General features: G+C 41.6%; 2 protein-coding genes across 2 annotated transcripts in view; both read left to right on the top strand.

The window, feature by feature from the left end:
* LOC127651688 (NLR family CARD domain-containing protein 3-like) overlaps window positions 1-26,078 on the top strand; it is a 99,902-nt gene extending 73,824 nt beyond the window's left edge. The window contains exon 6 of the mRNA XM_052137647.1: window positions 25,957-26,078. The gene's annotated coding sequence lies outside the window, so the exon portion shown is untranslated. The remainder of the gene's footprint in view (window positions 1-25,956) is intronic.
* LOC127651682 (NLR family CARD domain-containing protein 3-like) overlaps window positions 1-26,084 on the top strand; it is a 71,831-nt gene extending 45,747 nt beyond the window's left edge. The window contains exon 10 of the mRNA XM_052137640.1: window positions 24,760-26,084. Coding sequence (XP_051993600.1) covers window positions 24,760-25,292 — 533 coding nt within the window. The 3' untranslated portion in view covers window positions 25,293-26,084. The remainder of the gene's footprint in view (window positions 1-24,759) is intronic.
* The last annotated feature ends 617 nt before the right edge of the window (window positions 26,085-26,701 follow it).

Genomic DNA, 26,701 nt, shown 5'->3' on the forward strand with positions numbered 1-26,701 from the left:
TCTGTCACTGTGTCTATTGTCCTGTTCATTGTCAGAAATTTCTTGTACTGTCCCGTACTTTTTGCACATGTTTGCACGTGCACTTTATATAGGTATATAGGTATATATAGGTATTTTATATAGGTATTTTATTTAGTTGTGTAGCCTCATGTGGTTCTGTGTTTGTACCATGTTGATTTTATGTAGCACCATGGCCCTGGAGGAATGTTGTCTCGTTTCACTGTGTACTGTACTAACTGTAAATGGTTGAAACGACAATAAAAACCACTTGACTTGACTTGACTTGCAGTTTTGGGAAATGCATATAAAAAATAACAAACATCTTAAAATTGCTCGTAGAAAACTCTCTTAACCCCTAAGATAAAGATTTTGTTATTTGGGCCAAGATCAGTCCAGAGCCTTTTGCAATACAGTTTGGGAGTCATAATTCTAAACGCATCATATAACTGGCCTGTTTAATGCTTCACAGCAGTCAATTCAGTTCACCAAATCACACCCACATATCAGAGTAACCAGAAATAATGCTATGCCACTGCTATGACCTATAGTCCTTAACACATATTGTTTTTTATGTATTTCTACCATTACTTGAACACAAACTCCAGGCATCCCGCCTTGAGAATCTCTGCAAATTATTTGTAAAAGTCGTAACGTGCGCCTCTTATCTTTTGAAGTCAGACATTTGTCACCGATGACAGCATCAAGAACTTTCCTTTCTGAGAGAAAAGATCTTTTAAATCATATTTTGGGTGGCCATTGGACAACAATTCCCTTTTAGCTTTGAGATGAACAGACCCCTGTAGCACTGCCACTGAGGAACAAATGGATAATCCAGTTGTGTATCATGCACAGTGTATAGCCAAACAGGTCTGAAATCAGTCTGATATTTTTTTTAGAGAGGAGGGGTGTGCTTCTTCCAAAATGAGTCTCTATGAGGAGAAAGAAGCAGAGGCTGCTGTTCATTCTCCAGAACCCAGCTATGTGTCAATGAAGAGCAACACCTCCATGAGGGAACCGCCTGTATTGAGTAATAGAAAAGCAATATCTGACCCCAGGTAAGATCTGTAGACATTAACAATAGACATTGAGATGAATGGAATTGCATTTTATTTTGTTTAAACTGGCTAAAGGAATTGTTACATGTGTATGAAGGAAGCCCTTTCCAGTGTAGCACATTTATTAAAGGGGCTCTTTTCGGAAAAGTACAGTCAGAAATTGTTAAAGGAGCATCTTGTTTCTCTGCCATTTATCTGATTATCAACACGCATATAAACTCTATGAACTCTAATCAGTACCTTATTATGTTTTCAACATATATTATACAGTAAGTAGGGTTGCCAACTGTCCAGTATTAGCTGGGACAGCCTGTATTTTGACCTATGGCCCATAACCCCACAAAACAAATGACCACACGTCAATACAGAGAGTGAAGTAATAGGGTCTGTTCCAAAACGTAGTGAGCTTCCTCCAGAGGCAGTATTTAAGGACATCATAGGCCACCAGTTATATTGTAGATATTCATACATCTATAAATAAGAACACCAGAGTCATCGCCAGAATGAAATTTATAAGAATATTAAATAATGCACACCTGACGAACAAAGCATTGATTGTGTAAAATAAATAGTCCGTTCAACACAAAATTATTGTATAACAATATGTGGGCTAATTGTGTAATTAATTAGGTTGAATGTGGATAAACATTTCCAGGTAAATTACAAATGTTTATAAAGTTACGCACAAATATAATGAAGTAACACTGATGAGCAGCACTATACGGACACTTTTCAGAACCTCGCTGCACGGACAGCAACTCAAAAAGCACTTAAAGCGCGTCCTCACGTGTTTATGTTAACTGCTAGGGTCTGTTCCAAAACCTAGTGAGCATCCTCCAGAGGCAGAATTTTAGGTCATCATAGCCGCACTCCCGATGCAAAGGCTGTTCCAAGATCTTTATTATGCTGCCTCATAGATATCTGTTTTGCCAAATTTTAAGGAAGCTTCATATGTATCCTTCCCCAGATAGGCGATCTCAAAATGTATCATAATAAGCTTGGTGGAAAAATTAATCCAAGATGGCGGACGAAGGGAGGGAAATTTTTATTATAAATATACTAATTATCCATTCAATACTGAAAAGTATAGATAAATATAAATTTAATATGTTGCAAAACTGACTATCTTACCCAAAATGTGTGTGTACTATGATTATTTATGCTCATTAGAGGATTGCATAATTTCTCTGCATCACCTGTATCCACAATATTCCTGTGTCCCGTGATGCTTTGCAGGCGATGTGGGCAGAACTTCCAGTTAAGTGTAAACCATCGTTATGTACTAATGCAGCATTAAAAAGGACAGAATCTTGAGAGCAACTGATCACAGAATTATAGCGAGGATTGTTCTTCCCCACCTCTCTGTTAATTAATATGGATTTCTGGATGATGGCCAAATATTGCAAATATAGAAGAATTTTAGTTATTTTTTCGATTCTTTATCCATAGATAGAAAAACCTGAACAGACTAACCTGAAAAGTTATGTAGCCTATTAGCACCTTCACAATTGTAATGTTGGAAATTTTTTGAGAATTGTAGATAATTATGGTTATTATAAAGCATATATTCAGAACCTGAAGAGTTTGTTGTACTGAGATTATGTACTTACTGCAGATACAGGAGAGGTCCAGACAGCAGGATGCTCATGTATTACAGGACTCAGGCGATGAGTCTGTCATGCTGCCATTTTTCGAATAAAATTCAAATATTTAGCAGGAGATGAATATGTAGTAAACTCAATCTAGTTTTATAATGGTCAGTTTACATACTTAATCTCCATATCTAAATGCTATAAACTACATTAAATGTTTTAGTGTTGACTGAACAACTGATCCTGTTGATAGATTGAATTTATTGTTCTTGTGTAGGAAATAACGTCTAGGTTACGTATGTAACCTCCGTTCCCCGATGGAGGGAACGAGACGTTGTGTCAGAGAAGCGACACTAGGGGTCTCTCTTGAGCGCCGATATTCACCTCTGAATTATGAAAAAAGGCCAATGAGAGTTGGCAACCAGTATTTGCATGTCCCGCCCCCGGACATACAGGTATTTAAGTGGCGCAAATACAGGAGTTCATTCAGGATTTTTCTGAGGAGCCGGAAATGGTCCGGCCACAACAGTGGCTCGGCTCAGCGACGTGGCAGGGGAGACACAACGTCTCGTTCCCTCCATCGGGGAACGGAGGTTACATACGTAACCTAGACGTTCCCCTTCTGTCGCACTCTCCACGTTGTGTCAGAGAAGCGACACTAGGGGTCCACTTATAAAAGTGCCATGCGCTGAGCCATGTACGTGAACTGCTGATACAGGAGCGAGCAGGTATTCTTACGTGCAGGACGACCAACTGTATCAGACTGCACGTACCCTTCCCCAATGCCCCATTCAAGCCATCAGAATCCTTTTGCCATCAGAATCCCGCGGAGGATGCCATATGCCCCAGGAGCTGTTGGAATCGTTTTAGAGGGACCACGGCACCTGGCTTGAAGGAAGCGAGGCATTTAAGCACTGACTGAGCACGCTCGTTGGAGAGACGTGCTGTCATTGAGACTGAGTCTAACTCCAAACTGAGAAAAGAGATGCTCTGGACCGGGGTGAGCTTGCTCTTTTCCCAGTTGACCTGAAGCCCCATACGGCTGAGGTGGCTGAGCACCTGGTCTCTGTGCGCGCATAGTAACTCTCGGGAGTGGGCCAGTATGAGCCAGTCATCGAGGTAATTGAGTATGCATATGCCGGCTTCTCGGAGCGGGGCAAGAGCTGCCTCTGCGACTTTCGTGAAGACGCGAGGGGACAGAGACAGGCCGAAGGGGAGGACTTTGTACTGATACGCCTGGCCGTCGAACGCGAACCGTAGGAAGGGTCGATGTCGAGGGCGAATTGAGACGTGGAAGTACGCGTCCTTCAGGTCTACCGCTGCGAACCAATCTAGATGCCGGACGCCAGATAGAATTTGTTTCTGGGTGAGCATTTTGAACGGGAGTTTGGACAAGGTCCGATTGAAAACTCGCAGGTCATGGGCCGTGGCGGCAGGCTTGCGGCGAGGCATGATGTGAGAAATGGCCTCCGTCTGTTTCTTCACCATGGAGAACTGCTGGGCGAAGTCCTCGACGGTGTCGCCGAAGAGGCCAAACTGGGAGACAGGGGCGTTGAGGAAGCGAGTCTTGTCAGCTTCACGCATCTCGACCATGTTCAGCCATAGTTGACGTTCCTGGACCACCAGTGAGGCCATCGCCTGTCCGAGCGCCTGCGCTGTGACCTTCGTCGCTCTCAGGGCGAGGCCGGTCGCTGAGCGCAGTTCCTGCAGCGTGTCGGGATCAGGGCCACCCCCGTGCATGTTGCGTAGTGCCTTGGCTTGGTGGACCTGCAGGAGAGCCATGGCATGCAGGGCGGAAGCGGCACGTCCGGTGGCGCTGTAGGCCTTCGCGGTCAGCGAGGATGTTGCTCTACAGGTCCGGGAAGGGAGTACAGGGCGGCCCCGCCAGATGGAGCGCAACTGCCCTATCCACCTGGGGAATCGCCGTGTACCCGTGGCGCGCTCCGCCGTCGAGGGTGGCGAGGGCGGATGAGCAGGTGGTGGTGTGACGAGTGGAGAGGGGTGCTCTCCACGAAGACGTCAGCTCATCATGAGGTGAGGCTGTGAGCGGCACCCAGACCCCAGGAACCAGTCGTCCAGCCGTGATGTCTGTGGGGATGCTGGAGGGTTCCAGTCCAAGCGCACGCTGTTGGCTGCCCGGGAAAGCATGTCGGTCATCTGTGCGTCGGCCTCAGCCTGGGCGTGCAGGCCCGAAAGCGGCAGCCCAGGGGAGTCCTCAGCATCAGATACCACGGCCTCCGATGCCGCGGCGAGCTCATCTGCTTCCATCGCAAGAGGGTCGGCAGACTGGCTGTGAGGCGAGTCGCCGCCGCCTCGAGCATGGACGGGAATCAACGAGCGGGTGGTCTGAGGGGGCGTACCCAGCGGAGCTGCACCCGCTGCCATCCCCAAATCGCCTCCATCGCCAGCCGCATCGTCCTCAATCCCGTGGGAAGAAGGAGCAATGCGGGGGTGGCTGGAGTGGCTTGCTTACGGTTGTAAGCAAGCCGCGACCGCAACGTTGTCATGGTCATGTTCTCAGTGAGAACATGAACCATCCACAAACGCAGCCTCGGTGTGATCACTACCCAGACACACGAGACAATGCCTGTGGCCGTCTGAAGCGGAGAGCACTCTACCGCATCCAGAAACAACACAGGGGCGGAAAGGCATCTTTATAAAGATGCGTCCTTAAGAGGACGTTCAACGCCGCTGTGTTTTGCTCTTTTAGAGGAAATTACTCTTTTAAATAAAATCAGTCTTTTATGAAAAAAGGACTCATGAGAGTTCTTTTTATGATCTGCACTGTCGAAGCAGCCAGGGGCAAGAATGCACTGCCGTGCAAACAGGAGAAAGCCGCTGTTGTGCGCTGTGGAATCCAACAGCATGCAGCAGAGGAATGATAGGAACTCGGTGTGTAACACGCAGCAATTGCAGACACTACCATCGGCTCCAAAGAAATTTTCTGAATGAACTCCCGTATTTGCGCCGCTTAAATACCCGTATGTCCGGGGGCGGGACATGCAAATACTGGTTGCCAACTCTCATTGGCCTTTTTTCATAGTTCAGAGGTGAATATCGGCGCTCAAGAGAGACCCCTAGTGTCGCTTCTCTGACACAACGTGGAGAGAGCGACAGAAGGGGAACGATGTATTAGCAGCCACACAATAAACTGTACAAAAAGAACTCATGTCAAGTCAAGTGGTTTTTTATTGTTGTTCAACCATATACAGTTAGTACAGTACACAGTGAAACGAGACAACATTCCTCCAGGACCATGGTGCTACATAAAACAACATAGGACAATCACAGAACCACATGAGACTACACAGACTAAATAACATACCTATATAAAAAAGTACGGGACAGTACAATAAATCACAAAAAATTAACAGGACAATAGGCACAGTGAGAGACTGTCATGGGAAGACTTTCTGCTGTATCCTGAACGCCCGGATACAGGCCTTCCTTACCAAGCACAATGTCTTGAGTAAGAGTCAGATTGGATTCCTACCAAACCACCGCACCACCGACCACATCCACATGCTACACACGATAGTCAACCAGCACGTGCATCAAAAAAGCAAAGGCAAAATTTACGCATGCTTTGTTGATTTAAAAAAAGCATTCGATTCCATCTGGCATGATGGTCTATATTATAAAATTCTACAATCTGGCTTTGGGGGTAAATTGTATGACACTATCAAATCTATGTATTCAGACAACAGGTGCGCAGTTAAAATTGGCAATAAAAGAACAGAATTTTTCACTCAAGGGCGAGGAGTGAAACAGGGCTGCAGTTTGAGTCCAACTCTGTTCAACATTTACATTAAAGAGTTAGCAGTGCTACTGGAACAATCTGCAACACCCGGTCTTACTCTAAATCATTCTGAAGTAAAATTTATTCTCTATGCAAATGATCTGGTGCTGCTGTCAGCTACTGCACAAGGGCTACAGCAGCACCTGGACCTGCTGGAGAACTACTGTCAGAACTGGGCCCTGACAGTCAATCCTCCTCCATCTGCTCGAGGTGAACCAAAAACAACTGATACCAGCTCTCAGTGATATGTGTTGGGTCCCCGCTATGATAACAGTAACTTTCTCAAATGTTTACAAAACAAGCGGGAACCCAGTGTGCCTGTATCTTTCTCTATTGCTGTTCGATTACATCATAGAAAGTCTAAGGCCTTCAAAAGCCGTACAGCAAACCCATCTAATCTGGTGCCTATTACACGCCAAACTAAGATTGCTGTGGGGACAAAAACTGTTAAGTTAGCACTTTTAAACATCCGCTCACTTAAAAATAAATCACTTCTAGTCAATGACTTAATAAGCACATACAACCTGGATTTTATGTTTCTAAATGAAACTTGGCTAGAAGACAGCTGTAGTGCAATGGTCCTTAATGAAACATCCCCTCCTAACTTTACTTATTTGAGTGTCTGCAGAGAAGGTAGGAGAGGTGGGGGTTTAGCTGCTCTTTTTAAAGATGTCTATCAATGTAAGCAAATATCATTTGGGAATTACCCGTCTTTTGAATATCTGGGTAGTGTGTTAAAAGGTGCTCCACGCATTTTACTTATCATTATTTACAGGCCTCCAAAATACTCTCCAGCCTTCGCTGAGGACTTTACAGAACTGTTATCAACAATTACCTCAGAGTTTGACTGTTTTGCCATTGCTGGAGACTTTAACATTCACATAGATAATGCAGAAAACAATATGACAAAAGAAATCATAACTGTTTTAAAAACTTTTGATCTGACTCAGCATGTACATGGACCCACACACAATCATGGACACACTCTAGATTTACTTATCAGTAAGGGTCTAAACATTTCATCGATTGTTATTAAGGATGTAGCACTGTCTGATCATTTCTGTGTTTTCTTTGATATATTGATCTCTCCTGCCATTGAAGCTAGATCTGTGTCTGTCAAGAAGAGATGCTTAAATGAGAACACTAGTGTACTATTTATGAAGGCTATATCTTTAACACCAAGTATATCTGCGGACTCTGTTGATTTTCTCCTTGATTCTTTTAACTCAAAAGTTAAAAGTGTAATTGATGATATTGCTCCTGTGAAAGTCAGGAAGAAGAGTGGAAGACAAAAAGCACCTTGGAGAAACTCAACAGCAGTGCAAAATATGAAAAGACAATGCAGAAAAGCAGAGCGCATGTGGCGGAAGACAAAACTTGTAGTCCATTATAACATCTACAAAGACAGCATCCATGCTTTTAATATGGAACTAGGCAAAGCTAGACAGACTTTCTTCTCGAATATTATAAACAGCAACTTAAACAACACACGCACTCTTTTTGTGACTGTAGAGAGACTGACAAACCCCCCAAGCCAGATTCCCAGTGAAATGCTCTCAGACAGCAAGTGCAGTGAGTTTGCTTCTTTCTTCTCTGAAAAAATCAATAATATCAGAAAGGTGATCAGCACATCCTTGAGTTGTGCTGCGGTCATTCAAATCAAACCACAACCTGAGAAAGTAGTTACTATGTCTGATTTCAAAGAAATTGATGGCAAAATTTTGGTAGAAACCGTACAGCACCTTAAAACATCAACCTGCGCCCTTGATGCACTTCCCACATCTTTTTTCAAAAGTGTGTTCAACAGAAGCAGATCTCCTAGAAGTGATAAACTCCTCACTTCTCTCTGGGAGTTTTCCAAACTCCCTGAAAACTGCAGTTGTCAAGCCCCTCTTGAAAAAGAGCAATCTGGATAAGACCATATTAAGCAACTATAGACCGATCTCAAATCTTCCTTTCATAGGCAAGATCATTGAAAAAGTTGTCTTCAATCAACTGAACAAATTCTTGAACTCAAATGGATACTTTGACAATTTTCAATCTGGTTTACGATCGCATCACAGCACAGAGACAGCGCTCATAAAGATAATAAACGATATTCGCTTAAATACTGATACAGGCAAATTATCAGTACTGGTACTACTCGACCTCAGTGCTGCATTTGACACTGTTGATCACAACATACTTCTTGACTGGCTGGAAAACTGGGTGGGGCTTTCTGGGATGGTCCTAAAATGGTTCAGGTCATACTTAGAAGGGAGAGGTTATTATGTGAGTATAGGAGACCATAAGTCTGAGTGGACGTCCATGACATGCGGAGTCCCTCAAGGCTCAATTCTTGCACCACTCCTGTTCAACCTGTATATGCTCCCAATGAGCCAAATAATGAGAAAGAACCAAATTGCTTACCACAGCTATGCAGACGACACACAGATCTACTTAGCCCTATCACCTAACGATTACAGCCCCATTGACTCCCTGTGCCAATGCATTGATGAAGTTAACAGTTGGATGTGCCAAAACTTTCTTCAGTTAAACAAAGACAAAACTGAAGTCATTGTGTTTGGAAACAAAGATGACGTTCTCAAAGTGAATGAATACCTTGACGCTAGGGGTCAAACAATTAAAAATCAAGTCAGGAATCTTGGTGTGTCTCTAGAGTCAGATCTTAGTTTCAGTAGTCATGTCAAAGCAATAACTAAATCAGCATACTATCATCTGAAAAATATTGCAAGAATTAGATGCTTTGTTTCCAGTCAAGACCTAGAGAAACTTGTGCATGCTTTCATCACCAGCAGGGTGGATTATTGTAATGGACTCCTCACTGGCCTTCCCAAAAAGACCATAAGACAGTTGCAGCTCATACAGAACGCTGCTGCCAGGATTCTGAGCAGAACCAGAAAATATGAACATATCACACCAGTCCTCAGGTCTTTACACTGGCTCCCAGTTACATTTAGGATTGATTTTAAAGTATTATTACTGGTATATAAATCACTCAATGGGCTAGGACCTCAATATATTGCAGATATGCTCACTGAATATAAACCCAACAGATCACTCAGATCATTAGGATCACATCAGCTAGAAATACCAAGGGTTCACTCTAAGCAAGGAGAGTCTGCTTTTAGCTATTATGCCAGCCGCAGCTGGAACCAGCTTCCAGAAGAGATCAGATGTGCTCCTACAGTAGTCACATTCAAATCCAGACTCAAAACACATCTGTTTAGCTGTGCATTTACTGAATGAGCACTGTGCCACTGTGTGTCCGACTGTTTGTACTGTATTTTATTGTATTTTATTCTAAACTGTTTAAATTATTTAAATTTTTTTATTCTTATTTTAGTCTCTTCTATGTAAAGCACTTTGAATTACCATTGTGTATGAAATGTGCTATATAAATAAACTTGCCTTGCCTTGCCTTGCCTTGAAAAAAACTAAAATTATGATTTTCCAGAATAAAGCCAGATTACAGGACACCAGATACACATTCACTCTGGGGAACACTGCAATAGAACACACCCGACACTACGACTACCTCGGTCTAAAAATTAGTGCTTCAGGGGGTTTTGGTCTGGCAGTGAATGCACTAAAAGAGAAAGCTAGAAGAGCATTCTATGCTATTAAGGGCAAATTTACCCAAATTGACATTCCTGTAACAATCTGGTGTAAGATCTTTGATAGTATTATAATGCCTTTTGCTCTGTACGGAAGAGAGGTTTGGGGTCTGTATGGATGTGAGGTTTGGGGTCTGTACAGATGTGAGGTTTGGGGTCTGTACGGATGTGAGGTTTGGGGTCTGTCTGGCAGATTACTCGAGATGGGACAAACACCCCATAGAATCCCTGCATGCAGAATTCTGTAGAAACATTCTAAGAGTTCAGAGAAGAACACCTACTAATGCATGCCGGGCCGATCTAGGCAGATACCCCCTTATTATACATATTGAAAAACGATCCCTCACATTTTGGACACACCTAAATTCAAGTTCCCCTAACACACTGCAACATGAAACCCTTAAAACCCAAGAGCTGAAGCCTAAAAACAGAAAACTCACAAACCCACTAACAACTAACAAACACCAGTTTCAGACCAGCAGAGCTGAACTAAACCAAATCAGAATAAACCAAATCATAAAAGAAAGCAAAAATTCATATTTGGACCATTGGGAAAATGAAAGTAAAAACCAAAGCAAACTGGAATGTTATCAGGACCTAAACAGAACATATAATCTGGCAGAATATCTGCACACTGTAAGAGATCCAAAACAGAGACGGATCCTCACCAAATACAGACTCAGTGATCAAAGTCTGGCCGTAGAAAAAGGCCGACACAGACAAACATGGCTTCCAAAGGAAGAATGAGTCTGTGCTCACTGTGACACGGGTGAGGTCGAGACAGAGACACACTTTCTCCTTCACTGTGAGAAATTTACAGAGTTGAGAGAGAGATACCTCCACAAACTCTCAAACCTCATGCCACAGTTTTCCAGTTCAGCAGATACAGATCAGATACTGGTGTTACAGGAGGAGATCAGATCAGATGCTGGTGTTACTGGAGGAGATCAGATCAGATGCAGGTTTTACTGGAGGAGATCAGATCAGATGCTGGTGTTACTGGAGGAGATCAGATCAGATGCTGGTGTTACTGGGGGAGAACAGATCAGATGCTGGTGTTACTGGGGGAGATCAGATCAGATGCTGGTGTTACTGGAGGAGATCAGATCAGATGCTGGTGTTACTGGAGGAGATCAGATCAGATGCTGGTGTTACTGGGGGAGATCAGATCAGATGCTGGTGTTACTGGGGAGATCAGATCAGATGCTGGTGTTACTGGGGAGATCAGATCAGATGCTGGTGTTACTGGGGAGATCAGATCAGATGCTGGTGTTACTGGAGGAGATCAGATCAGATGCTGGTGTTACTGGAGGAGATCAGATCAGATGCTGGTGTTACTGGAGGAGATCAGATCAGATGCAGGTGTTACTGGAGGAGATCAGATCAGATGCTGGTGTTACTGGAGGAGATCAGATCAGATGCTGGTGTTACTGGGGAGATCAGATCAGATGCTGGTGTTACTGGAGGAGATCAGATCAGATGCAGGTGTTACTGGAGGAGATCAGGTCAGATGCTGGTGTTACTGGGGGAGATCAGATCAGATGCTGGTGTTACTGGGGGAGATCAGATCAGATGCTGGTGTTACAGGGGGAGAACAGATCAGATGCTGGTGTTACTGGGGGAGATCAGATCAGATGCTGGTGTTACTGGAGGAGATCAGATCAGATGCAGGTGTTACTGGAGGAGATCAGATCAGATGCTGGTGTTACTGGGGGAGAACAGATCAGATGCTGGTGTTACTGGGGAGATCAGATCAGATGCTGGTGTTACTGGGGGAGATCAGATCAGATGCTGGTGTTACTGGAGGAGATCAGATCAGATGCTGGTGTTACTGGGGGAGATCAGATTAGATGCTGGTGTTACTGGAGGAGATCAGATCAGATGCTGGTGTTACTGGGGGAGATCAGAACAGATGCTGGTGTTACTGGAGGAGATCAGATCAGATGCTGGTGTTACTGGGGGAGAACAGATCAGATGCTGGTGTTACTGGGGGAGATCAGATTAGATGCTGGTGTTACTGGAGGAGATCAGATCAGATGCTGGTGTTACTGGGGGAGATCAGATCAGATGCTGGTGTTACTGGGGGAGATCAGATCAGATGCTGGTGTTACTGGGGGAGATCAGATCAGATGCTGGTGTTACTGGGGGAGGACAATCATGCATCAGTTGCAGCTAAATTCATTTTTGAGCTGCACACCCTCAGAAACCAATTACTGCCTTAATGTACTTCATTCACAGTACTTTTATTCTCTTATGTTCATAATGTCATGTTAAATGCATATTTTATTTTATTTTATTTTATATTGTATAGTGTATATTGTTATTATAGTTTTTATTTTATTTTATTCATTATCTGGCACCTTATTTTAATTCTATCTTTATTGCTACTTGTTACAATTTTATCATTATTATTTGTCTTGTCATTATCTGTTTTGTGTATTAATGCTTTGTCAATATTGTATGTAAACACAATCATGCCAATAAAGTACTTTTAAATTGAAATTGAAAATTGCGACAGTGCAGTGCCGACCAGTACACAGTAGTGCAAAAAGATGACAGTTTCTAAAAATGCCAAATGTAAACATAACATACTATGAGATAGTGTTCAACTGATACTGAATTAATGTAGACACTGTTTTCCAAATCACTTTTTCCCCTTAACGGAAGACATGTACATTCTGCAAAGACACTCAAAAGAAAGTGAATTGCAGGCAGGAAAAATGCAGGAAAGAGGAATATTATAATACAATTAATTTCAAACATGATAAAACATCTCACTACTGTACATCTCATCTAATAATTATGGTCTTCCACTTTAGAATTTATCCATTTAGCATTGAAGCATGAAAAAAGTTGAAAATATTGTCACTACTAACAGACAGTTCAGGTAAAATACTGCTCCTTTTTATACTCAGTAACAATGCCATTTCAAAACACGTGAAGCATTCACAAAGGTCTACACTGAATAGAAATCAACAAACTCTCAAAATGTCTAATGAACTTTCAGCACATGCACACACACCTGTTAGCACAATAATGTTATCTATAGTACTTAATAATGACGTCTATAGTAGCCAGACCGTAATGGTGGATAATATAAGCAATCTCCACTCTTGACTTCTTACCAATAAAGTGAAAAGAGCACACAAACTAATTATTCCAAGCTTTTTCAAAGAGATGTTCCTAAATCAATCCTTCTGTAGGTAGCTGATTGAAGAAGCAGCATCTTGGACTGGAGTGCTTTGTTTTGTGAGTGGTTTCTGATCATACAATTGCTGTTTTAGATAAAACTTTAGTCTCACTCCATTATTAGGATAACTATTAACTGCACACATTGTCCGGGGAATTTTAAAGACATTTTATAACATTTAAAAAGCAAGAATCTAACTGCTTGACACGCAAGCAAGCAGTGACCGGCTACACACAAAATGCCAACCAACCGCACTTCCGCAACCCAACCAGAATTACACCCACCTAGTGAAATACTGTGGACTCGCTGAGAATATTGTGGATTGAAATCAGTTGCTAGTCAAGTCTTGTGAGCTGCACATGAGGAGTGCTATTTGAGTGATGCACAGAGTTGCCACCTATGTAGAGTGTTCTGATACGCTCTCTTATGAGGCTCCATTTCAGGTTGGATGCTGCCATACAAGACAGCTGCCTATATGGGCAGGAGACAGCGAGGCCGCTCACTAAGTTTTGGAACAGACACATAGTGTGTCCAAGTTACCACAATTGTACTGCAGTCCTGAAAACTGTGTCTAAATGACCACATTTGTACCACTTGCCTTTGGGGGAAAAAAAACAATATTTAATTGATAGCAATTACTTCTCAGTATTGTATAGCTGTGCATTTGAAAAATGTTGACATTACTTTAATTGTACGTATTGCCTAATAGTTTTCCAAAGTGATAGTTCATTTGAAAGTGAAAGACACACAATAATTGTCATTATCAAACATAATTTATGTTCCCTTGTTTATTTTAAATTTTTCTGCAGTTTGAAGCAATATAACCTTGTCAGATCTTTAAAGTCCTGTACTGCCTTCGACTGTCAGAGCCACATCCTGCAGAATGACACAGAATTTGCCTTGAAGTCATGCACACTGCTGGAGGAAACTGGAGACCTACAGCCGGAGTCTCACCAACCAGTATATGATGTTCTTCAGAGAGTCAAAGACCAACAAAAAACCAGCATGAAGAACAAGTATGAGAGCTTATTTGAGGGAATCAAACTACTAGAGAATCAAACCCTCCTGAACAGGATTTACACACAGCTTTACATCATCGAGGGAGAGAGTGAAGGGTTGAATGAAGAACATGAGGTTTTACACATGGAGAAAACAGCCAGAACTCAAAACTTACAAGGCACTCAAATCTACTGTAATGACATCTTTAAACCCTTAACTGAACCAGGATGTGAGGAGAAGATAAAAGACCAAATAAAGACTGTTCTTACTAAAGGCATCGCTGGAATTGGAAAAACAGTCTCTGTGCAGAAGTTCCTTCTGGACTGGGCCGAGGGAAAAGCCAATCAGGATGTAGATTTCATGTTTGTGCTTCCATTTCGAGAGCTGAACTTGATTAAAGATGAGCAGTACAGTCTTCACAAACTTCTGCTGGACTTTCATCCTGAACTTCTTCATCTGGACTCAAAGAGTTATGAGGAGTGTAAAGTTGTGTTCATCTTTGATGGTCTGGATGAAAGCAGAATTCCACTGATGTTTACAGATAGTGAGAAAGTTTCTGATGTGACTGAGACTTCATCAGTGGGTGTGTTGATGTCAAACATCATCAAAGGAGATCTCCTTCCCTCCGCTCTCATCTGGATCACCTCCAGACCAGCAGCAGCCAATCAGATCCCCTCCAAATACATCAAGCGTGTGACAGAAATCCAGGGATTCAATGACCCTCAGAAGGAGGAATATTTCAGGAAGAGAATCAGTGATGAGCATCAAGCCAGCAGAATCATCTCACACATTAGAAGAGCAAGAAGCCTCCACATCATGTGCCACATACCAGTTTTCTGTTGGATCTCATCCACTGTGCTTCAAAACATTCTGAAACAAGATGACAGTGCAGAAATCCCTCAAACTCTGACTGAAATGTACATCCACTTCCTGCTCATTCAGATCAATATGAGGAATCAGAAGTATGAAGAGAGAGATCCAGAGAAACTCCTGCAGTCCAACAGAGAAGTCATCGTGAAACTAGCTGAACTGGCGTACAAACAGCTGATGAAGGGCAATGTCATGTTCTATGAGGAGGACCTGAGAGAGAGCGGTATAGACGTCACTGAGGCCTCAGTGTATTCTGGGTTCTGCACTGAGATCTTTAAGGAGGAATCTGTGATTCATCAGAGGAAAGTCTACTGCTTCATACATCTCAGCTTTCAGGAGTTTCTGGCTGCTCTATATTTGTTTTACCATTACGTTATCAAAAATGTTGACACATTGCAGTTTTATGATGTAGTGCATACTCTGCATAGGTATGCAGTTGATAAAGCCCTTCAGAGTGAAAATGGGCACCTGGATCTTTTCCTGCGATTCCTGCTGGGCATCTCACTAGAGTCTAATCAGAGACTCTTACAGGATCTACTGACACACACAGAAAACAAATCATCTAAGAGCATCAAAGAAACTATTACTTATATCAAAGACAAAATCATAAATGGACATGGCCTCTCAGCTGAACAATCCATCAATCTGTTCCTCTGTCTGCTGGAGATGAATGACCAGACTCTGTACAGAGAAATTCAGGACTTTCTAAAATCATACAAACTCTCAGAGAATAAACTCTCTCCTGCTCAATGCTCTTCAATCGCCTACATACTTCAGATGTCAGAGGAAGTGCTGGATGAGCTGGACCTGAAGAAATTCAACACATCAGAGGAGGGTAGAAGAAGACTGATACCAGCTGTGAGCAACTGCAGAAAAGCTCTGTGAGTGTTCCATTTGTCACAAGACTGAAGCTGATTTTATATCAATAAAGGTTGCAGAGTTAGATTAACAATTTATTTACAGAAAATTGTGTTTAATCTGTTTCAGTCTTGCTGAGTGTAATCTCACTGGTCAGCACTGTGAAATTGTGGTCTCGGCTCTACAATCATCAAAGTCACTCCTGAGAGAGCTGGACCTGAGTAACAATGACCTGCAGGATTCAGGAGTGAAGCTGATATCTGATGCACTGAAGAGTCCAAACTGTAAATTAGAGATTCTAAGGTTTGTGAGCAGAATGACAGATCAACACCCACCAACAACTTAAGGTGTTTTTTCCACAGTCACAAGATATTTGCATTATCAGTAAGTCACTATGGTTGCAACTGGCAAGATGCATCGTCACAACAATGCACACTTGCTGAAGTAACACATTTAAGTACATTTAGGCATTGAGACAATGTGTGTGTCTTGTTTGGCCATTAATTAATTTCTTCAGTAAAGCTCTGCCTAACTAGTGCTAATAGTCAAGTTGTCAATTAACCCTCCTATGGGATTAAAAAATGGCACCTTCCTTTGGTATTCATTGTCATTTTTGACTGGAAGGTTTGGATGTGTAACCCTTTTTTTATTATGATAATGATAAAAAAATGTCTTTCATTTCAAAATTCAGAACCTACTCTTCTTTATTTTGAAACATAGAAAATATGAGAGTGTGACTTAAATAGTAGGCAGATTCCTGCCATATGGTGAAAAAAAAATGACTTGAAAACCATGTCATGCCAGCAACAGTCAGTAGATGGCTGTAGCCACCTAATGTGTAGTCTGATGGCTTGTTGTATCCTAATTTTCTATTTTATCGCAATATAGGCATTTGATTATATATTTAGACATTATCAAACTGTTATTTGTCAAAGTTTTGCATTTTAAATTTGAATTGAAGTGTCAGTTTTTGCAGTTTATGTTATTATGCTTGTCATCAAACCTGACCATGGTGTTACAAAGAGAAGACACAGAATAAGCATTTCTCTACCAATAATTTATTTAAAAAATAAAAATGTAATAACTCAAAGTTAATACATAATAATGTCAAGAAAATGAACATCAAGAAACAGAAATTAACAGCAAAATTCTATAGTAAAAATTAATTTAGCAGACATGTGTGTGTGTGTGTGTGTTTGTGTGTGTGTGTGTGTGTGTGTGTCAGATTGCTGTCATCAGCTGTAAAACATCTGTATTTTTTCTGAAGTTTGGCTGAATTAATGATTGTATTTGAACGATCAAAAAAATTGCTCTTTTTTGGATCGGTCATTCTTTCATATTCGTTTTCAATGGTCAGTCAGTTTTGATCATGAATACCAAAGGTGTTGCTTTTTTTTTTACGACCTCTTAGATTTGAATTAAAGCTATTTTTTTTATTATTATTTTTTTGGATGTTCAGATGGCGAATGGAGGAAAAGTCACCAAGTCTTGAACTGCTCAGATAAAGGAAACCATTTTAATGAAATTTGAAAAAATTATTTTGTTAAAAAAAGACAGAATACCACAGGAGGGTTAAGGTGTCTTGAAGTGGTTTAGCAAGAAATATCTCCACTTTTGGAGAGGTGTAACAATATATCGCGATACAAAAATGTGACAATATGCATTGATTCGTGGATATGAAAAATGAATCCCGGTACAAAACATAGTTAGCTTCATCAATATCTCTCAGATTTGACCAACAAAAAGTTTGACCAACATAGGGTATAGTCAACTTAGGCCTAATATAAAAGCTATCAGTTTGGAATGGACCATTATGACACAATCTGTTACGTGTTGTAGAGTTGAGATGGAACGACAATGTATCTAAATGCAGGCCTTTTTAATGAAGATGATGAAGGTGGCGGAGCCATAGGTGGATCTGGAGGCGGAGCAGCAGGAGTTAGGGATTTTAGATTTAGGAGGTTTAGACAGTGGTGGAGTGGGCTGAGCTGTAGGAGGTGTAGTTTCAGGAGAGGATGGAGTCTCAGGAGGCAAAGCGGATGGAACCACTGGAGGCGGAGTTTCTGGGGGTGAGGGCAGAGCTGTGGAAGGCTCGATGAAGGCAGACAGAGCCGAGGTAGGCTCGACGAAACACAAAACATAAACACAAACGCATACAGGGTAGCTGTCAGCAGTTCTCTCTCTCCCAAACTGCTACCTCCGGCCGACTTTATCCCTCTTTTTCATCTTGATTAGCCTGATTGGGCCGGGTGTGCATCATCATGGCCCGGCCCTGCCCTCCTCCTTTCCACTACCACATTAGCCAGCTCAAGGAACTCACACACAGGATCTTCCAATGGACAGTCCCCTTGTGTGAAGAGGAGAATTTTTTCAGCAGCTAAATCCATTTGTGTGGTCAGTTCTTCTGTTACGTGTTGTTAAGATGAGATGAGACAACAATGGATCTAAACACAGGCCTTTTTAATGAAGACGATGAAGGTGCTAAAAACAACATGGAGAAATGCAAAGAACCAAATATTAACATTCATACATAAAGAACAACAATCAAGAACTGACAAGGGAAAATGGAAGTGAGGGAATATATATACACAGAGGACTGATGAGGGAACAGTGAATAGCTGAGGAAGATGGGGAACAGATGGCTGTGATGAGGGCAGTGCAACATGGGAATTGTTGTATAGGGCAATCTAACAGAAGACAATAACGGTATCCAAATAAGTGTCCTTGTGAACAGAGGGGTGATGATGAAGATAAAATGACAGGAGTGAAGACAATGACGATGTGACTTTATGCACTGAAACTTCAAAAGGATAAACAATCTTTTTATGCTGCTCCGCATGAGCTGCACATACATTTCACTCTGATGAAAGCAGTGAAAGCACACCATAATGTGTATTGCAGTCTTTTTTGGTTTAGTAATCTTGCAACACCATATCACAATTTCAGCTTTAATGCAATTAATTGTGCTGCCATCATGGATATCATGCCAGTGTCTTGGACGTCAACTTAAGCATTTTAAATGGTTTTCTCTCATCATTTAAGGCCAAACTGGCCACCAGGAGCATTGTGAGAGAAACACATGCCTGCATTTAAGATTATAGAGGTTTAATGGTAGTACTTCATAAACAAATATATAATGCTGAATATAATGTACAGTAGACCTGCAACAATCTCCTGCAACAGTAAATGTACTGTTCCCAGCATCAGAAGCATGCAAGCTATAAAACCATAGAACACATTTTTAAGAATTACAGTGGCAATAACTGCTCCCACTTTGCCCCTGATAACCCAATCAATTATTTTCATTTCCTCCTATTTTACTACTGGGTAGGTCCATCTTGAAGGTACACGTAACAAACAATTAAATGTGCTTAATTTTACCATTGTATAAGCTAACTAAGCTCACTGAACCTGTGCACTAACACCAGTCAATTGTAATAAAATTATAAAGTGTAATGTCCTTTTATATGTTACAAATACAAATTAACAGATGAAAGGTTCCATGGCTTACATTTATCATTTGAATGCAACAGAGGTCCCAGTGTCAAAGTTTGTATACATTTATTTGCAGACTGTTGGGCTGTATGGTGACAGAGAAAGGCTGTTTTCATCTGGCTTCAGCTCTGAGTTCAAAACCTTCACACCTGAAAGAGCTGGATCTGAGCTACAATCACCCAGGAGAATCAGGAGTCAAACTACTCACAGATAGACTCAGTGATCCAAACTGTACACTGGAGAAACTCAAGTATGTTGGTGTATATTTCACATGTGATGCTAACACTTTATGCAGCATATAATGTGACTTAAAAATCAGGATAGTTTTTTTACATTTTATATTTTTATATAGATCAATAATTTAAAAGCTATTAAATAAATGCAAAATAGAATAATGTAACATGTTAAGTGCAACGAATGTTAGTAACCTCACAAAGCTTAGATACATCGTTATCAGGAAACTGTTAGAATGCACTAGCAGCTAGAGAAAAAATGAGTGATGGGAAGTTGTATAGTCCACAAGTGGTTATTTTCCAAAGTGCCAACAAATTCTTAACCAGGGGAAAAATAGTGCTAACATGTATTTACATTGAAAAAGGTGAAAATGCAAGTATTTATGAAATGTACAAACATATACAAATGTTGTTTTTGGCTATGCCAAGTTTGGACCCAAATTTCAACAATTAAATTCCACATACAGGGACAACAATAATCTCCAATTCTCTCTTAACCAATGGCTATAAGGAACCCCGTTATAAAGCTTGTGGCTCCTTTCGAATAAACCATAATGAAGGAAAGAAAAATAGGAAAGAAAATTAAAGACAATATATAGAAAATACTAAAAATGATAAATATCAATGCTTTGTATAGATACATAATATACATAACAAATAAACATGTTATAAATGAAAGAAAACAGGCAAAATCACAATTTTAACATTGAACTTCCCCCGTGACGGAAATGGATGGGCTTCCCTATTAGCATGAATGAATGCTTTAAATATACCGGGTTTTGTACAGTGAGAGTTTGGCTAATAATAATAATAATAATAATACATTTTATTTATATGTGCCTTTCAAGACTCTCAAGGACACCTTACAGATATAATCAAGTTTACAATAAGAGAACATAAAAGATAAATCAAAATCTAAAATCACATATAAAAAATGTGCATTATCATAGAAATAAATACCTTCATAAATAAGTTATTTGTAGTAAGCTCATTTAAAAAGGTGGGTTTTTTTTGGAGGGAACTGAAAGTGGAAAGACAATCACAATTATGGATATCTGGTGGTAAAGAGTTCCAGAGTCGTGAAGCAGCACTGCTAAAGGAACTGGACCCCATAGAAGTCAGACAAACCAAAGGTATCACAAGAGAGAGAGAGGAAAAGGATCTAAGAGTGCGGGTAGGAGAATATATATATAAAGAAGATGGAGAAGATAGGAAGGTGCTAGGCTATGAACCACAAACCTCCTATAATAGCCAGCCTCAGGAACTGTCTCACCCCCTTTTTGGTATTGGACCTCAGAACCCCAGATACCATACCTCCACCCATCCAAATGTGTACTTCTTAGGGTTTGCTGTGAGTCCCACCCATTGCAGCGACCTCAGAACCACCCTCAGATGCTGCAAGTGCTGCTGCCAATACTTGCTGTAAATTATGATGTCAAAAAAACTGAACGGAAGCATCACAAATTGGTGTAATACAAACAATGTGGAGAAGGCCGTTTTTTCACAGGAAATTTGTGTCAAGGGAATCTGCCAATAACCCTTTGTCAAATCCAATGTCGAATAAAATCGAGCAGTGCCCAACCAATCGAGCAACTCATCAACACGAGGCATTGGGTAGGCAACAAATTTAGACACCGCGTTGACTTTTCTATAATCCACACTGAAATGTACAGACTCGTCACTCTTAGGAACTAGAACAACCAGGCTGGACCAATCACTGTGGGATTCCTCTGTTACCCCCATATCGAGAGTTGCATCCAATTCTTCCAATTCTTTGTGCTCGGGCAATCAGTAGGGATGGCTACATGCCACCATCCATGGCTCAGTCTCAGTGTGCTACTGGATGAGGTTTGTATAACCCGGCAGAGGAGATAACACGTCTGCAAACTCTTGTTGCAACTTGGCAACCTCTGCGACTTGACACAGTGAGAGGTGGTGATATGACTGGGTTTTGTATTCACCTCCGGCCTGAGCTCTGCCCTCTCCAGAACTACCATACCAATGCCACAGGGATCACCTTCCTGAGGTGGTATATTTGACGTGCACCCCCTCTATCATTTCATTTCACCTCACTTCCCTCACTTGTCGTGTGACCTCAAATGGTCCTTGCCACTTGGTGAGTAATTTGGAGCCCGATGTGGGGCATAATATGAGCACTTTGTCTCCTGGTGCAAATTCCTGCTGCCGAGATCCCCTGTTGTACAGTCGGCTTTGACATTCCAGAGCTTGGAGCAAATTTTCTTGTGTTAGTTGCCACAAAGTGTGGAGTTTTGCTCTAAGATCGAATTTCATTCTTACTGGTTGAAGGTCCCTCCTCCCAAGATTCACGTATGACATCAAGCTCACTGCGCGGGCGAAGCCCATTTGGTAGCTCGAATAGGGAAAACCCAGGGGAGGTTTTCTGGACCTCTCCTACTGTGAATAACAGGGGACGAGCCTTTTGTCCCAATTTCTAGCTTACTCGTACACAAACTTACGAATCATAATTTTAAGGGTTTTGTTATATCGCTCCACCAGGCCATCTGTTTGTGGATGGTAAACACTGGTGCGAATCTACTTAATACCCAACAATTCATAAAGTTTGCAGAGTGTCCGTGACATAAATGTTGTGCCTTGATCAGTGAGGATTTCTATTGGAATTCCCAACTGGGAGATTATTTTGAAGAGTGCCTTCGCAACACTGCATGCTGAGATGTTGCATAGAGGCACTGCTTCTGGCTATCGCGTTGCATAATCCACCAGGACTAATACAAAGAGTTGTCCACATGTTGACCACTCTAATGGCCCAACGAGGTCCTTGCCAATTCTCATCATCTCTCGACTACTCCAGAGGGACATCCCCTTCGGGAAACCCCCTGAGGATGGTAGGGGCCGCAGCTGATGAAGATGTCCCCGGCTCCGCCTCCCCTGTCAAAGCATTGCACATTTCACATCTCACAGCTTTTGTGCAGGACCCATCCGCACACATTCCCTACAACACATTTTTGAATTCCTGCCAATTCGTTCCCAGGATCAACAGCTGGATGAGGCGGGTACTAACCGTGGCCTCCACTCTATGCTTTTTTCCCAGAAATGTAATAACGAGGGTCACCACTGGATAATTGTGAATATCCCTGTTATGTTCCTGTGGGTGTGCCTGTGTTTTATTTCTCTCTCTCACTCCCTATCAGTTTCTTAGGTTCATTACCTCTCTGAATTCCTATTGGTTCCAGAAGATGTCAATCTTCATTAAGTGGTATGACGTCAACTCCGCTACCAATCAAGTTTTCCAGTCAGTGTTTAAAAGGCCTCTCAAATTGAACGAGAGCAGATCTCTCTTGGCTCCTCTGTCTTGTTTTATCTGTTGTGTTGCGCTTATCATGATTGTTTGTTCTGTGATATTCTTAAATCCCTACCACTTTGGGTTTGCCATTTTTGCATGGGGGGACGTTGTATTACTACTCCCTGTTTATTAACCTTTTTGATAACAATGGCATGTTCTCTTCCCAAGAGAAATGTGGTCAGGTAAGATGTCACGTGACATACACCGTACAACATTTAGGTAACTTGATGTTAGACACCCCAGGTAAGAAAGTGAAGGCCATCCTCTGTAAGTTTTGTAGGTAAGTTATGGCGTTTGATGCTGAAGACTTGTTTTCTCTGTTTATTTTTATGTTAAGTTAGAAGATTAATCATTCAGTTAGATCTGTGTTTTGTTTTGTTCTTTTTCTTTTCTTTGGCATTACTTGGGTCCAGTTTCTCTTGGGCTAATTACTTGGAATATATTTATTCCAATTGTACATATTTATATATATCTATTTGCTTATTGTTCATCTTTATCATCATACACTTATGTATAATAAATCACCCTTTGTCTTGGCATTACTTCGTTTAGCGTTGTCTCTTGTCACCACCATCACTCTTCTAACCCTAGACCAAAATAAGGGGTCGTAACAATCCCCATGTACACATTTCTCTGTCACCCTTTTAGTTGTGCCCAAAGCCTCGTGTTGAACCAAGCATTGGTGGATAGTGGTCAGATTACAACCCATGGCCACCGAGGCTTGGTGTGTACTCCCCTTGACTCTTACCGGTATCCTGTACCCTCCAGCCCGATCGGGCGCTGCCTGTGGAGTGTCGGGGATCAAGAATACAGTTCCCAGCTCCATCACAGAACACTGATCCCAGAAGTGTTCTGGATCCCTGCAATGCCAGCAGGCCGGCCAGGCACTACGCCCGCACTTGAGGGGGCAGGTACATCCGCCAGAGGAGGAGAGTGGGAAGTCAGTGAAGTCGCCGGGAAAGGGATAAACCGGCATAAGCGAGGAACCGGCTTTGTCCCAGAGCCAGTGTTGCAAGCCTCATCCATCCCAAAGCCAGCATGCAAGCCTTAGAGGCCACATTATGCAATGCTGAGATTCCTACCTCATCATGCTATGTTACTATGTATGCGACATCAAGTGACCCTGCCTTGGTCCTCTGAGCCTCTGACTCCACCCTAGCCCTTTGAGCCTTCTGCTATTCTCTGGGCTCCAAGTTCCCCAGTTTCGCCTCTCAAGCCTCTCACGGCTCCACCTTCCATGGCTCCACCCCTCGAGCCTCTCACGACTCCACCTTCCATGGCTCCACCTAGCTCTGCCCTGGTCTCATGTTCCATGCCCTGTTTTCGCCAGACCATGCTCCACACCCTGTCTCACCAAGCCTCGCCCCACACCCTGTCTCACCAGGCCACGCCTCAAGTAAATTCTTTATTTGGGGGTCTATTTAGTATATATACAGAATATGTGATTAATTTGATTAAAAATTCATGTGATTTAGATGAGATTAATTAAAAATTTAATTGTCAGTCAATATGATATGATATTCTGCTGTTTTCTCTGAAATGTTCTTAAATAATCAAGGAATTTCTATCTCTGTTGTGTAAATATTTGTCTAGTTTGGACCATGGAGAACAGTTCAGGATCACACCAGGCCTTCGAAAATGTAGGGGTTTTTTCTCTCCTTTTCAAAACATACATTTAACACAGCTGTGAAACTCTTCTTCATCTAGTTCTAATCTCTCTTATGTTCAGATTTCTGCAATCTCACAATGGATCCAAACACGGCAAACTATCATCTCATTCTGTCTGAGGGGAACAGAAAGGCAACACACAAGAAAGAGGATGAGCCTTATCCTGATCATCCAGACAGATTTGAGCACTATGAGCAGGTTCTGTGTAGAGAGAGTCTGACTGGACGCTGTTACTGGGAGGCTGAATGGAGTGGATGGGCTGATATAGCAGTGTCATATAAAGGAATCAGAAGGAAAGGAAGAAGTGATGACTGTGATTTTGGACTCAATGAAAATTCCTGGTGTCTGACCTGTATTGATGGCAGATTCACTTCCTGGTTCAATAAAAACAGCATTGACATACCTGTGCCTAAACCACAATCTAACAGGAAAGGAGTGTATCTGGACTGGTTGGCCGGTACTCTGTCCTTTTACAGCATCTCTGACACACACACACTCACACACTTACACACATTCCACTCCAAATTCACTGAACCCCTCTATGCTGGATTTGGGATTTTTTATTCTAACTGCTCAGTGTCTCTGTTAGATTAAATAGCCTGACACACATATTGAAAGATAGGAACTCTATCTCTCCGTTTAACGCATTTGCTTTCACAAACACACCACAAAATAGATTGGTATTTTACATGTATGAATTATTGATCTATTAGTATATAGATAAAAGCTATTTGTCTTTTAGTCATACACATACAGTCCACAGAGACATTTTTGAGACTGAGCTAGAAAGTTCCCACAGGTCCAATATTATTCTGCAACTTCTCTGTATTTTTACATCCAAATTACAATTTTTCTGTGTAATGTTTAAAAAAGTAAGTCATTCTATGTCTTGGCTGATATTCCAATTCATGATTGTTCAAATATATAATAGTTATTTATATATTATGTATAGTTATTTTTATATAGTGTGTTTTTATTTCTTGTTTTTTATTTTGTATCTTTCTCTTGTGATGTCACTGTTCATGTTTCCTCTTCCTGGTGCTTTTCAATTGTGTTATTAGTGCTGTCTTGTGATTGGATATTGTTCATTAATGTTTTTAGTCATTGGTTGTGGTAAATGTGACTTAGGATTGTTAGCATTGATGAAAGATGAACGTTTATTCCATGGCTGATTTTATAAGTCTGTGAGAAGTTGTTCACGGCTTGTTTATTATCAAGTAAAGTTCTAGTTTGTAAGTCGTTTCATGTTTATGATCAGGTCAAATTCTTGTTCATGTTATCTTCTGATCCAGTCAGTTTCTAGTTTGGCGAGTTCTTCTGGCAAGGCTTTGTTATTGGATTTCTTCTTTTACTCCTTTGTCTCAATAAACTGAACCTGGGTTCAAAACTTAACGTCTTGTGAGCTCAATGATACATTGACTGAAGCGACAACAAATCGGGGTTCAGCAGACAAAAAAAGGATCCTTAACCACAGTAAGCCAATACTGAAAAAATGTGCTGTTGTCCCTACATCCATTCATTCTCTGTATTGCAGAATTTAAAGGTGTTGAAAGTGGTTTTAGCCATTATGGATCTTCCACAAGACTGAGCAGTTGAATAAGACATGTCCCCTCTTTCCAAAATACCGCCCTCCAAAAATATATTTGAGACTGTCACCGAACATGGAAAAACACAACAGTAGCAAAATAGTGCCCTCAGCTGGCAACAGTTATGAATCTGAATATGACTTTAATCCTGAATGAACCGCTTCAATCTTACTACAGTACAACACTGAGAACCTGCAAAATGATTGACAGGCAGAAAGCACATGAAAGTCTTCTGATTGGCACGGGCACATTCCTGTTTATAGAGTCTAGTGCAGGTGTAGATTCTACAGTTGCATGTGCAGCGTGTGGATGACTGTGTGTTGTACTGCAGGTAGATTTACACCCAGAAGATCAAAACAGTATACAAAAAAAGTATTACCATGACCTGACATTACATGTACTGTGGTTAAATAGTAT

Source organism: Xyrauchen texanus, chromosome 11, assembly GCF_025860055.1.
Source record: "Xyrauchen texanus isolate HMW12.3.18 chromosome 11, RBS_HiC_50CHRs, whole genome shotgun sequence".
NCBI classification, from domain to species: domain Eukaryota; kingdom Metazoa; phylum Chordata; class Actinopteri; order Cypriniformes; family Catostomidae; genus Xyrauchen; species Xyrauchen texanus.